This window comes from Bombina bombina, chromosome 2 (assembly GCF_027579735.1).
Source record: "Bombina bombina isolate aBomBom1 chromosome 2, aBomBom1.pri, whole genome shotgun sequence".
In the NCBI taxonomy this organism is placed as follows: domain Eukaryota; kingdom Metazoa; phylum Chordata; class Amphibia; order Anura; family Bombinatoridae; genus Bombina; species Bombina bombina.
In genome coordinates this window covers 1,061,359,041-1,061,373,002 of record NC_069500.1, presented here as the reverse complement: position 1 = coordinate 1,061,373,002, position 13,962 = coordinate 1,061,359,041, and the positions used below count along the sequence as shown (strand labels likewise).

Below are 13,962 nucleotides of genomic sequence, written 5' to 3'. Positions count from 1 at the left end.
TGTTACTTCACATTTTCACACATGTATGTAGAAAACAAACACGACACGTAATTACTAGCAACACAAACTGAAATGCATGTCATGTCACTATTGCTGAAAAGAATTTCAGGCAACCTAACTTGCATATTACATAAAACTTGGTGTACAAAACCTCAAAATGTAATATTGAAGTTTATATTTAATAACTTTTGCTACATATTACTATAGGACAAGTGCACAATGCTGATAAGTAGAGTCTTGTTTTGCCATTCACTCCTACTACTTCAATATTTTTTCAATTTTATTGTAATGAAGGAAAATAAATAAATGGCTTAACTTTATATAAACAAACAAAATGCACAAGTTAAATATTCTGAAATAATTTTATTATTATGATCATAGTAAAATGCTTGGTGCATCTTTCTAATATTATGTATATAGTCATTTTCTTTAGTGATAACAGAAATTACTTTACAACTTTTTTCAACTGGTTATCTTAAGAGGAGGACACTAGTTGATAGATGAATTTAACATAGTCAAATAAAATAAAGCACACAGAGCGATTACAATTGCTCACATCTAACCATGTTAATTATTACCACATATCTGCTGTAAACAGAACTTGCATAAAACAGGGAGTTTAATATAAAATTTAGCATTTGACTAGTACTTTGTATCATGCTTTGCACAGGTTTTCTGTAGGCTTTTGTTTCATACAGACTGCAAGTAAAAATACAAATTTTTGGAATCTGTAGATTCCAAGATTTATTAAGCCCTTTTGTTAACAGCTGTAGAGATTCCAATATTAGTGTTCTATTCTATGGGCACACCACCCAGCTTATTTTACGGACCATCCGTCTAAAATTTAAGCTAAAATAAGGCAATATTAGATTTTCCAATGTATATTACACAATTAAAAAATATAAAGTATTACACTGCCCTCAACTGACTACTGTATAATGCCACCTGGCTGTCAACATTTTCTGTGAAGAACACTACAACATCCATAAAGAACAAGACGCTAACTAATATTATGCAGGCCTGCTATAAGGGTTCTGTTTAGGAAGGTTGTTTTTTTTCTGCTTGGAGTTGATGCTGTCATGCCAGGCAGATGAAAAGTGAGCCATATGCATGTAATCTCAAAGCAATGAATAACCAGATCACTGTCTTAAAAGGTCAAAGGGATATTCTAGAATGAAAATAAAATGGTCTAATTTAATGCCTTGTTGTTAAGGGTTGCAAAGGGGGTTAAACACACAGAATCCTTCACAAGAGTTGTAACACATGGCCACTGGTTCAATTACAAACAGCAAAACACATTTATCTGCCAGTTACTGGTTGTGTTCTGGAGTTGGACTTTAGCTATGTATTCTATAACACTTTGCAGCAGGGCCCTCCTGTATTCATTTGGTTTACTTTATTCATGGTAAAAAGAAATACAGAAACCAATTTCATTTGTGTACCTTATGTACCCAGAGTTTGGTGGTGCTTTACAAATAAATTATAGTAATATTAATGTTCTCATAAACTAGATCATTTTGTTTTTTAAATTAGAATGTCCTTTTAATAACTTAAACAACAATACCTTCAGCTAATTTTTGTTATAGGTTCTTTAGGGAACAAACATTCTACTGAATAAAAGGAAAATGTATTTGCTGGTCGTGATAAGAAAACTAAATACCTGAATTACTTTATTCCCAAGGGTAGTCCATGTCTAATTAAAGCATATATTTTCTTACCTTCGTGTTAAAGGTAGCAAAATCAGCAGTAGTGTAGTCTAACATGACATAAAAGGACAAACTGTAGCTTTTTATATCGTATAAAAGTTGTATTAAAAAAAAAAAAAGGCAGGAGCTTGATAATTTTGCAAACCTAATATTTTATACTACAGTAACTAGAGTTCACATCGTGACATACCAAATAAACATTTATACATATTTAGTAACTTGTTAATGTTCCAGTAGACAGTACAACAATTAACTTAAACTTTTCAAGTAGAAAAATAAATACTATCAAATGTATTGTTCAGACATGTGCAAACAAACAACATAAATTAAATATATGAGCACATCTTTCATTAGAAAAAGGCATTTGGTTAGCGAATGCTACACCAGTGAGTAAAAGGAAAAATAAAAAAGGAATATTTTAACTACTGCATCTAACTTGTCATACATCCATCCAGATGTTGTACCACATATGGTAAAATATTTGGCAGAACAAATAGAAAAATAAACCAGGTACCTTTTCCAATATTTCTTTCCTCATTCTTTTTTACAGTCCCTTAAATAAATAGATTTATGGTAGTTACCACATACATTGCGTGAACATTTACATTATAGCTTTGGAACACTTTACACATGACATAAGCAAACTTTTACAGTCACTATAAAATAATGCTGGCCATCCTTATAATAGCCTGTCTGGGTCTTCATTAAAGCTGAAATCACACACAAGTGACAGGTGATCTGAAGGGTAGCTAAAAGACGGAAGCCGGTTGGCTCCAATTTGCTCTTCTGTTAAGAGGCTCAAGGCAGAGTTTACTTTCAGGGCATGCTGGGAGTACCAGATATAATCTAGGGTATTACATGACTCGCCAGTGGGACGAATCTTCCATGTTGTGTAGGGGGGTTCTGATTCACCATCCTCGCTCAGCACCTTATAGGCACTATTAAGATTCAAGCTGGAGGTAGCAAAGCGCTTGTAGACCTCCTCAGTGGGTTCTGCATTGAAATCTCCGCAGATGATTACAGGGATATTTGCTCCTTGGGTGATGTTTTCTAGATTCCTCAGGAGATCTGAGCCTTGTGCTAGCCTGAACCTCTCCCAACCTGTTCGAGCTTTCAGGTGGGTAACTACAAAGCAAAGGAGCCTTCCGGTCTCATTACACCTCAGAGTCTCTGCAATTGCAACTTGGTTAGTTTTCAGAGTCCGGGCAGACAGCCTAATTTTGTCACTGCTGATCAGCTGGAAGCGGTCCTGCAGGAAAAACAAGGCACAGCCATCTGGTCCGTTGTTATGCTCCACATCAAGGCAAGGGGACCAAGGCTTAGCAAAAAATGTGCACTGGTAGCCTAACCTGCTGAGGACTGGCTCAAATGTGTCAAAGTAATGATCCACCTCCTGTAAGCATAAGACATGTGGTCGATATTTCAGGATCTCTTCTAGAATCAGGTACTTCCTCTGTTCCCACTTCAAGGCCTCCATTGGACACTTAACAAAGTTGTCCTTGCCTTCACCCAGAGCTGTAAGGAGAACAAAATCTAGTTTTAATCAAATTCAGTTAAATTTCTTATTAGTATTGGTAGTTATTAAAAAAAAAAAAGGATCAGATCTGAAGCTAGTGCATTACGCTTTAAAACCTTTATTATTATGTATTTCAGGAAACAAAAGATAAAATATTTACATCTTAAGATTCTATTTATTTTTATTTACCCACAAGGAGCTGTTTCATGTGTTTACAGTTGAAATTTTGTAGAAACACAGATCACATTAGCTCCCAACAATAGAAGCAAAAAGTTATTTTTCTTGGAATCCTTTGTTCAAAAGCATACATAAGAAGGCTCAAGAGCAGCAATGCACTGCTGGGACCCACCTGCTTATTGGAAGATGCACAATTATATGCCTCTTGGCATTGGGTCACTCAATGCGTTCAGCTATCTCCCAAATATTTTAGTTTTAAGAACATTCAAGAATCTTACAACATAAGGAAGTATTGTATAGAGAACAAAAAAGGTAAAATATTTTCCATTTAAAATTTACGTCTTTAATCCAAATTAGTATATACACATGCCTCTGCCCAAAATGGTATACACACATGCCTCTGCCCAAAATGGTACACACACACATGCCTCTGCCCAAAATGGTACACACACACATGCCTCTGCCCAAAATGGTACACACACACATGCCTCTGCCCAAAATGGTACACACACATGCCTCTGCCCAAAATGGTACACACACATGCCTCTGCCCAAAATGGTACACACACATGCCTCTGCCCAAAATGGTACACACACATGCCTCTGCCCAAAATGGTACACACACATGCCTCTGCCCAAAATGGTACACACACATGCCTCTGCCCAAAATGGTACACACACATGCCTCTGCCCAAAATGGTACACACACATGCCTCTGCCCAAAATGGTACATACACATGCCTCTGCCCAAAATGGTACATACACATGCCTCTGCCCAAAATGGTACATACACATGCCTCTGCCCAAAATGGTACATACACATGCCTCTGCCCAAAATGGTATATACACATGCCTCTGCCCAAATTGGTATATACACATGCCTCTGCCCAAAATGGTATACACACATGCCTCTGCCCAAAATGGCATATACACATGCCTCTGCCCAAAATGGCATATACACATGCCTCTGCCCAAAATGGTATACACACATGCCTCTGCCCAAAATGGTATACACACATGCCTCTGCCCAAAATGGCATATACACATGCCTCTGCCCAAAATGGCATATACACATGCCTCTGCCCAAAATGGTATATACACATGCCTCTGCCCAAAATGGTATATACACATGCCTCTGCCCAAAATGGTATATACACATGCCTCTGCCCAAAATGGTATATACACATGCCTCTGCCCAAAATGGTATATACACATGCCTCTGCCCAAAATGGTATATACACACATGCCTCTGCATGGTAAGGACACTTAAATAAGAAATATCCCTTTGTGCTCGTTTCAGTACCTTGTGCCAGGATGTTCCACTGCATCACTCGGAAAGGCTGGTTCTGGCTGCTGAAATTATTCCTCAAACTGACAAACTCTCTGCAGAGTCGGGGAGGCCTGTCCTGAAGGGCTATTTGGCACTCCTCCAGGAGATTCTTGGGATCCAATGGATCAAGGTGCTCATAATCAGATTGTTCAAAGAAATCTTGTGGCTGGGACACGGCAGTGCTGCTGCTGAGTGTCTTCGCAAGAGCGCTGTACAGCCGGCTGGTATTGTTTCCCATGGACACTGCAGATACAAAAACAACACTGCTTAATTCTCAATAAAAGAAAGAAGAAGAAAAAAGCCATAAAGCAGAAAAATGACACTTCATTATCAGTTTATTGAACTCCTCAATACATTATGTGATGAATAGAAAATACAGGTAGCCCTCACTTTACGCCGGGGTTAGGTTCCATAAGGAATGGTTGTAAATCGAAACTGTTGTAAATTGAAACCCAGTTTATAATGCAAGTTAATGGGAAGTGAGGGAGATAGGTTCCAGGCCCCTCTCAAAATTGTTGTAAGTAACACCTAATACATTATTTTTAAAGCTTTGAAATGAAGACTTTAAATGCTAAACAGCATTATAAACCTAATAAAATAATCACACAACACATAATATATAATTAAACTAAGTTAAATGAACAAAAACATTTGCTAAACAGCATTATAAACCTAATAAAATAATCACACAACACAGACTTCACTTGCATTTTTCTGCAAACAGTTCTTTCTATGCATTCCAATCTGGACTGATTTATAGAAAGGAAGATCTTGTTCCTTTAAAATCTGCTTGATTGCTCAAGCAATTTCAGCTTGCTTGGCTTTGCTGCAACACAAGCAGACAGCTCCACCTACTGGCTATTTTAATAAATACACTGCTTCTCAATGCTTTTCAATAGCAGTCACATGACTGGAAAAAAAGGTTGTTATTCTGAAACGGTGTAAATTGAACCGTTGTAAAACGAGGGCCACCTGTATAAGTCTAAAGTATTATTATGGCTTAAAATAGGCATATATGTCCACAACGGACACATGAGGGTTGTTATAAGCCAGAAAGCCAAGTATCCCTGGGTATAAAACACATTATTCCTGTGCGCTTCAATATCAAATTTAAACAGCTTTAAAGGGCCACTAAACCCAAAATCTCTCTTTCATGATTCAGATAGAGAATAGAAATTTAAACAACATTGCAATTTACTTCCATTATTTATTTTGCTTCATTTTTTAAATATCCTTAGTTGAAGAAAAATCAATGCACATGGTGAGCCAATCACACGATGCTTCTATGTGCAGCAACCAATCAGCAGCTAGTGAGCATATCTAGATATGCTTTTCATCAAAGACTATCAAGAGAATAAAACAATTTAGATAATATAAGTAAATTAGAAAGATGTTTAAAATTGCATTCTCTGTCTAAATCATAAAAGAAAAAAATGTGGGTGGCATGTCCCTTTAGGTTTTTGTGTGTGAAAAAGGTTGTCATGCCCAATTCCTTTTATTCATAAAAATTTATTTTAATGGCCATGTAAAGTACCATCTAAACATATGTGTGCATAGGAGGGTCCTAGTTCTGAATATGCACTGAAGCCTCCACCCCTTTTATTACTCCTGTCCCTGCTAAATAAAGTATAACCCTGTAAGTTAACTGCCCAGTCATGTGAATCATCCCACAAGGTTTCAGTTATACGGATAACATCATAGTCCTCTTCTGCAACCAAGAGCTCCCGCATTTTACCCTTCTTGTATTTGCCGACATACATTTCATTTTCATGTGCTTTCTGCTGCTACTTGGTGCACTTTCCTCCAAACTTTCTAATGTGACATTTCCTAAGTGTACCCTTCTGTCATCCCTTCCTTGAGATATTCTAGGTGTGACATTCACAGACTGATCTGTCTGTTCTATTATGCTTGGACTGACCCCCCCCCCCCCTTTGCCTAGTTTAAAAGATTATCTACGTGTGCTACCATCCTCTTCCCCAACACACCTGCACCCATGTCATTCAGCTTCAAACCATCCTTACTGTACAAATAGTAGCCAAGTGAAAAGTCAGCCCAGTGCTCTAAAAAAAAACAAACCCCTAAATTTTTACACCATGTTTTTAACCACAAATTAGCTGATCTTAGCTCCTCCTTGCCTTACTGGGTTAGCACATGGCACTGGTAATATCTCTGAAAATATTACCTTGGAGGTCCTTGCTTTAAGCTTGCTACTTAACTCCCTGAAGTCATTTTTTTAGGACACTCCATCTGCTGCCGATTCCTTTATTAGTGCCAATATGCACCATGACTCCAGGATCAGACCCAAATCCCTCTAACAATCAATATGCTCCACAATATGTCTAAAGGAGCCCCTGGAAGACAAACTGTTCTATTTAAAGGGGTTCTGGAAAACAAATCACTATCAACCTTCCTAAAATAGAGTCTCCTACAACCAACATCTGCTTCAGGCCCAGACTTGTACGTCCCTCTTCCATGACTGAAGGACTATTCACTATAGTATGCTCCTCTTCCATGACTGAAGGACTATTCACTATAGTATGCTCCTCTTCCATGACTGAAGGACTGTTCATTATATTAGGCATGAACAGCCCTCTCTGACATTGCCAAACCTGAACTGATATCCCCAACATCTTAACTCAATCCGGCAAATCTGTTGGGGTCTCTTCCGCTTACCTTTACTTCCACTTCTGTGACCCAGCTACTTCCCGGAATCCCCCTATCTGAATCCTCTCCATTCCCACTGCTAGAACCATGAACAACCTGCTCAGACATATCAATTTCCCTTTCAAGTGTCTGAATTTTATGCAGTGTTGCAATCAGTTGCTCCAGAACTCTAATATGAGTTTCTAAAGAGACAATATGCCGACACTTGCCACAGACATATGATCCCTGAAGTAGCTGCTCCAGTGATGCAAACATATGGCAAGCTGTACGCTGAATGAGATTCACACACATTCGTACTTAAAAGGTTTATATAAAAATATTTATATTTACCCTTGTGTTGCAAATTCATCAAGCCCTTTTTATACATCTCATTAGCCATATTAGCCAAACAGGGCTTTACTTATATAAAAATATAGAAAATTGCTTCACTCTTCCTGGTATCCATGGCTACTATAGTTTTACCTCTGGCTCATAACTTTCAGGATAATTCTACATACATTATATAAATTATCCCCAGGGTAAATTTCTAATGAGCTCCTTGATTTCAGGGAAATGTCAAGCTTTGCTCTAAAACCCTCAATTGCCAATGTACTGCAGCTCTCTCTTCTATTTCTCAGCAAATACTCAAAACAAGGTTATTTATAATTGTGCTAGTATAAAGAATAATACTGGCAACTAGTAATCAAAAATAAACATGAATAAATACACTTTATCACCTTGTTTCTCTTTACACAACTCTAAATACTGCTTCTAAGTAAATTCTATAGAAGTTAAACATGCTAAGAAATTATTTGTTCTACCTTCAGATGCCAAAGCATGGTATCCTTTGTGCATACATGCAACAGAATCTCCCAGCTGCATGTCCATCCTGTTTGTATAGATCTTTAGGCAACTGACAAACACCTCACACCAGGTCAAGTAACGGTCTTCCCAGTAACAGAACACTTCATTTACAAGCAACAATTAGAGCAAGCTGATGCAGCCAAACTGTTTTTAGCACATCTCTTGTGCTGATTTAATCAGTCTGAACCCATCGGATCCACAGATAAAAGTTAAACACAGCCACGTCATTGACACCCAAGGACATGAAGCGGATTGGTACATCTTTATACACAACTACGGCTGTCACCTCACACACTGCATTAGTTTAGGCAATAACAACATAAATAACTGATGCAACACACAGTGTAAACATTCTTACAAAACACTAAAGCCACAAATCCACATCCTAGTTATTGCTAATGGTGAAACAAAATTATACACAACACTAAAAGAAAAAACAAACAAACACAGCATTAAAGGGATAGTATCCACCAATTTTCATATAACTGCATGTAATAGACACTACTATAATGAATAAAATGCAGATACCAATATAAAAATCCAGCATAAAACCGTTTAAAAACTTACTCAGAAGCTTCCAGTTTAGCTCTGTTTAAAAGGTTACTGGAACACCCAATGCAAGTGGGGAATAGTCACTCCCCCTCTCCCTTCCTTTGCATATGAAAAGACCCTTTACACAAACAGGAGCAAGCTGGAGTAGGTATACGTTGGTATTCTCCTAAAACTTTGGGGCTTGGTTAGGAGTCTCAAAATCAGAGCAATGTTATTTAAAAATAAGCAAAAACTATCCATTAAAAAAAAAACTAAACAAAAAAACCACGGTATGGGCTATAAACATGGATCATCTACAAAACAGTTATGCAAAGAAAAATCTAGTGTATAATGTCCCTTTAAACAGCTAAGTGGGTAATATACACATATAAATAGAATCTATTTAAAAATATTTAGGAGCAAGAGGAAAACCTTTATATACTCCCAGAATAGCACAGCCCAGCTTGTAGCAAAGTACTATTCAATGAGTGGTAGAGACCTTTTGCAGCACACTGCAGTCTAGGGCTCCACAGAAAAAAAAAACATTTTGTCCCCCTCAACATAAGAATCTGTACTTTATAAGAAAACTTGAAAATGGATCAAATGTTGCATTATCCAAAACAAAAGACTATAACCTACTTATATGTACCATTTATGAAGTCACATTTGGGGTTTATTTGTTAAATAATTTAAATTTGAAAAGTAATTGTAAGATACTTTCTCTGAATCAGAGAATCATTTACTCCAAAGGCTTAGAAAGCTATCTTTGAAATAGTATGTGTGCTTATTCGAGTTGGACAAATGCAGCACACAGACAAAAAAACAAACAAACAAACAAAAAACATACTTCTCTTGTGCTACCTGAGTAGGGCCATGATATGAACAGAGTTGTATGTGTCACAGAAAATTCATAACAGCATGAATCACACAATCACTTTCTTACATATATTCACTGTGCTTCCAGCCGATAGGATTAAGGAGTTTATTTTATGCATTTAAAAATGATAGATTATTATAAAAGATTCTGATTGTGTCCATTGCTAAGGTTTACATGCCTCAAAGAACACCTTTATTTCATGGGCAGTGGCAATTTATAAGGACAGTCTACTCCAAAATTGTTACTGTTTAAAGGAATAAGAAAAGTCAAAGTTAAACTTGCATGATTCAGATAGAGCATGTAATTTTTAGACACTTTGAAATTCAACTTATTTTCAAATGTGCTTCGCTCTCTTGGTATCCCTTATTGAAAAAGGATACGCACATATCCTACACTAGTTGGAGCTGCCGATTGGTGCCTGCAAACATTTGTTTCTTGTGATTGGCTAACTAGATGTATCCAGCTAGCTGCCAGTAGAACAATGTTGTTCCTTCAGTAAAGCATAACAAGAGAATGAAGCAAATTTGATAATAGAAGTAAATTGGAAAGTTGTTTAAAACGTGTATGTTCTATCCAAATCATGAAGAAAAATGTTGGGTTTCCGGTCTCCCTTTAAATATAATTTTAACCTCTGATTACTCTGCAGACTGCCCCCTTATCTCAGGGCTATTTATTTTAATACTTAGAGAATCCAGACTGTTACATTTTTGTTATTCCATTTTTCTTCACAAGTCAAGGACAAATCTTGAGTCCTATGGTCACACAACACGCTATAGGCAAGTGAATGTCTCTAATTTTTGAGTAAAAAAAAAAAAATCAAGAGCTGGAAATGTGTTCATTCCTCCAGCTTTCATTTTAATTTACTCTGTATTCCAGTGTAACGCTTCACAGCAGAGAACATACAGTTCAGAGCTGAAGCACAGTCTTATCTTTAGACCTAATAATTAAAATAGCTTCCTGTCCAAAGTACACAGCTATGACGTGACAGTATTTGGCACTTTCACAATTTCAGCAAGGAGAAGATAAAGGTCATTATCCACAGTCAGAATTCACTTGAACATCTACAATTCTAAGGGGGTTTCCCTATGAAATGCCAGTTGATGTAGGTCTATACAGTAAGGGAATGGCAGAGTGGGTTTTAAACAACATTAGGCTTTTCCCGGAAAACAAAGCGTTTATTCTTTTGATTCGAAAGAAGTGAACAATTACACAACTTACAGATCACATTTAATGGAGTCATATACAGCCATATTGGAAGTGATTTGCACACAAATTTAACATGTTTGCACACTAATAGTGATAGATTTTATAAAGGCTAATTGCAAAGGCCTATATAATGCAAAAAAGTTGCTTCTTATTGTATCTGAATTGCACCACTGAATCTCCATTCTCCAATGTGATATCTAATGTCCTATCAATGTATATAAAGCCATATTTATTTATATTAATGTAGTACTCTATATGCTATTTTTGTGAAATTATACTTTAGATCTGGCTCTGAGACAGTCGTAACACTAGCCTACTCTAATACCTACAAGCGGCATTGGAAAGATTATTCTAGCCCAATGCAGACTCCCTAAAAAAAAAAAATAATCACATTCAAAATCTGCTGATATACTCAGCCTAAATTGGGTTACTCATCTCACACCTAACTCAGCATTCTAAGGACAATTATAGGGCCATGATACCCAAAATGTTGAAAATGTGATGCAGCATAGCTGTAAAAAGCTGACTAGAAAATATCACCTGAACATCTCTATGTAAAAAAGAAAGATATTTTACCTCAAAATGTCCTAAGTATTCACACCCCATTGTAAAGAACTTTAAAGGGACAGTCTACACCAGAATTTTCATTGTTTTAAAAGATAGATAATCCCTTTATTACCCAGTCCCCAGTTTTGCATAACCAACACAGTTATAATAATATACATTTAACCTCTGTGATTATCTTGTATCTAAGCCTCTGCAAACTGCCCCTTTTTTAATTTCTTTTGACAGACTTGCAGTCTAGCCAATCAGTGATGGCTCCCAGATAACTTCACGTGCACGAGCACATTGTTATCTATATGAAATACGTGAACTAACGCCCTCTAGTGGTGAAAAACTGTTAAAATGCAATCTGAAAGAGGTGGGCTTCAAGGTCTAAGAAATTAGCATATGAAGCTCCTAGGTTAAGCTTTCAACTAAGAATACCGAGAGAACAAAGCAAAATTGGTGATAAAAGTAAATTGGAAAATTGTTTAAAATTACATGCTCTATCTGAATCATGAAAGTTTATTTTGGCCTAGACTGTCCCTTTAAGCAGCAAATCAGTATGTCTGTCCCGGGACCTGCAAGGAAGTGAGCCTCATACACTAATTTCCCTATTCAGTTTAAGGAAGTTTACTATGAAATCTCATGAGAGTTAAAGTGATGGTAAACCCACACATTTTCATTTATGATTCAGATAGAACATACAATTTTAAACAACTTTAAAATTTACTTCTATTATCAAATTTGCTACATTATCTTGTTATTCATTGCTGAAGCAACAGCATTGCACTACTGGCAGCTAGCTGAACACATCTAGTTAGCCAATCATAAGAGAGACAAATGTGTGCAGGCACCAATTAGCAGCAGCTCCCACTGGTGTATGATATGTTTGTATTCTTTTTTAACAAGAGATACTAAGAGAACAAAGAACATTTGAAATTAGAAGTTAATTTAAAAGTGTCTTAAAATAACATGCTCTATCTGAATCATGCAAGTTTAATATTGACTTTTCTACCCCTTTAAGTGAAATCTCATGAGATCACAGTATAAGTTCATAACCACAGCACTGCTGATTGGCTGCTGTTCATTTGTTCCCTTTTTTTACCTGCAGCTAGACAGTAGCTGTAGTATAACTTTTTTACACAGAACTTACTCTGGTGAGCAGAGGAAATTGAGGTAAAATATCTTCCTTTTTACATAGAGATTCTTAGGTGATATTTTCCGGTTAGCTTTTTACAGCTACGCGGCATCACTTTCAAGCGATTTATCATATGAGTATTATGTCCCTTTAAGAATATGGGCAGCTTCCCAAGAACAGGGCGTGTGCAAGCTCCACTAAGGATTAGCTGCAAATACAAAGCAAAAGAGATTATCTTGGACAAACTCATGGAGCTAATTTCAGGAAATGCTAAAAACATAGAAGAGATGAATTTCTAACAGCTTTGGCTATCCTTAGCATAAGATAAAAGAACTATATGTTCCTTGGAGAGTACCAGCCCCTCTTATTGCATTCACCTATGTAGGTTACCAGATTTGTCAGTGGGTTAAAGGGACAGGCTAGTCAAAATTAAACTTTCATGATTCAGATAGGGCAAGAAATTTTAAACTTTTCTATTTACAGTTATCAACAAATTTGCTTTGATCTCTTAGCATATGAGCCTACCTCGGTTTATCTTTCCACAAAGAATGCCAAGTTCTAAGCCCTTGAAGGCTGCCTCTGCATTTTGACAGTTTTTAACAGCTAGACAACGCTAGTTCATGTGTGCCATAGATAACATTGTGCTCATGCCTGTGGAGTTACTTATGAGTCAGTACTGATTGGCTAAAATGCAAGTCTGTCAAAAAAGCTTAACTAAAGGAGCAGTCTGCAAAGGCTTAGATACAGGGTAATCACAGAGGTAAAATAGTATATTAACCCCTTAAGGACCAAGGACGTACGCCACACGTCCTCAAAAAAAATACACTTAATGACCGAGGACGTGTGGCGTACGCCCTTGGTCTGGAAAGCAGCTGGAAGCGATCCTGCTCGCTTCCAGCTGCTTTCCGGTTATTGCAGTGATGCCTCGATATGGAGGCATCCTGCAATAACCCCCCTTGGCCATCCGATGCAGAGAGAGCCACTCTGTGGCCCTCTCTGCACCGGACATCGATGGCCGGTATCGTTGGTGGGTGGGAGCTTACGTGGGAGGCGGGTGGGCGGCCATCGGTGCTCTGTGTGAAGTGGAGGGGGGTGGGATCGGGGGCGGGATCTACGGGGGCGCGCGCGTGCATGGGGGGTGGCGGGCGGGCGCGTGCACGGGGCGGGAGCGGGTGGGAACCGCTACACTACAGAAAAAAAAAAAAAAGTTAAAAGCTAAAAAAAAATAATAAATGTAATTATTAAAAATGTAATCTAAGGGACCTGGAAGGGATTGGGGGTTGGTCTTGGTGGGGGTTAGAAGCTACACTACAGAAAAGGGCATTTAAAAAAAAAAAGGCACATTTTTTTTTTACAAAACTGGGTACTGGCAGCTGCCAGTACCCAAGATGGCGCCCATTAAGGCAGAGGGGAAGGGTTAGAGCTGTTT

General features: G+C 37.6%; 1 protein-coding gene across 5 annotated transcripts in view; it reads right to left on the bottom strand.

The window, feature by feature from the left end:
- Positions 1 to 348: 348 nt before the first annotated feature.
- Positions 349 to 13,962, bottom strand: part of NOCT (nocturnin) — a 28,766-nt gene continuing 15,152 nt past the window's right edge. For 2 of the 5 annotated variants that reach the window (XM_053703669.1, XM_053703672.1), the window contains exons 2-3: positions 4,702 to 4,971; positions 349 to 3,221 (exon numbers count right to left, since the gene is read on the bottom strand). In XM_053703669.1, the coding sequence (XP_053559644.1) occupies positions 2,386 to 3,221; positions 4,702 to 4,971 (1,106 nt within the window). In that variant the 3' untranslated portion in view covers positions 349 to 2,385. Of the gene's footprint in view, positions 3,222 to 4,701; positions 4,972 to 6,486; positions 6,644 to 8,192; positions 8,445 to 8,802; positions 8,950 to 13,962 lie in introns of those variants that run through there. The other 3 variants (XM_053703671.1, XM_053703670.1, XM_053703673.1) reach the window with 3 other exon arrangements.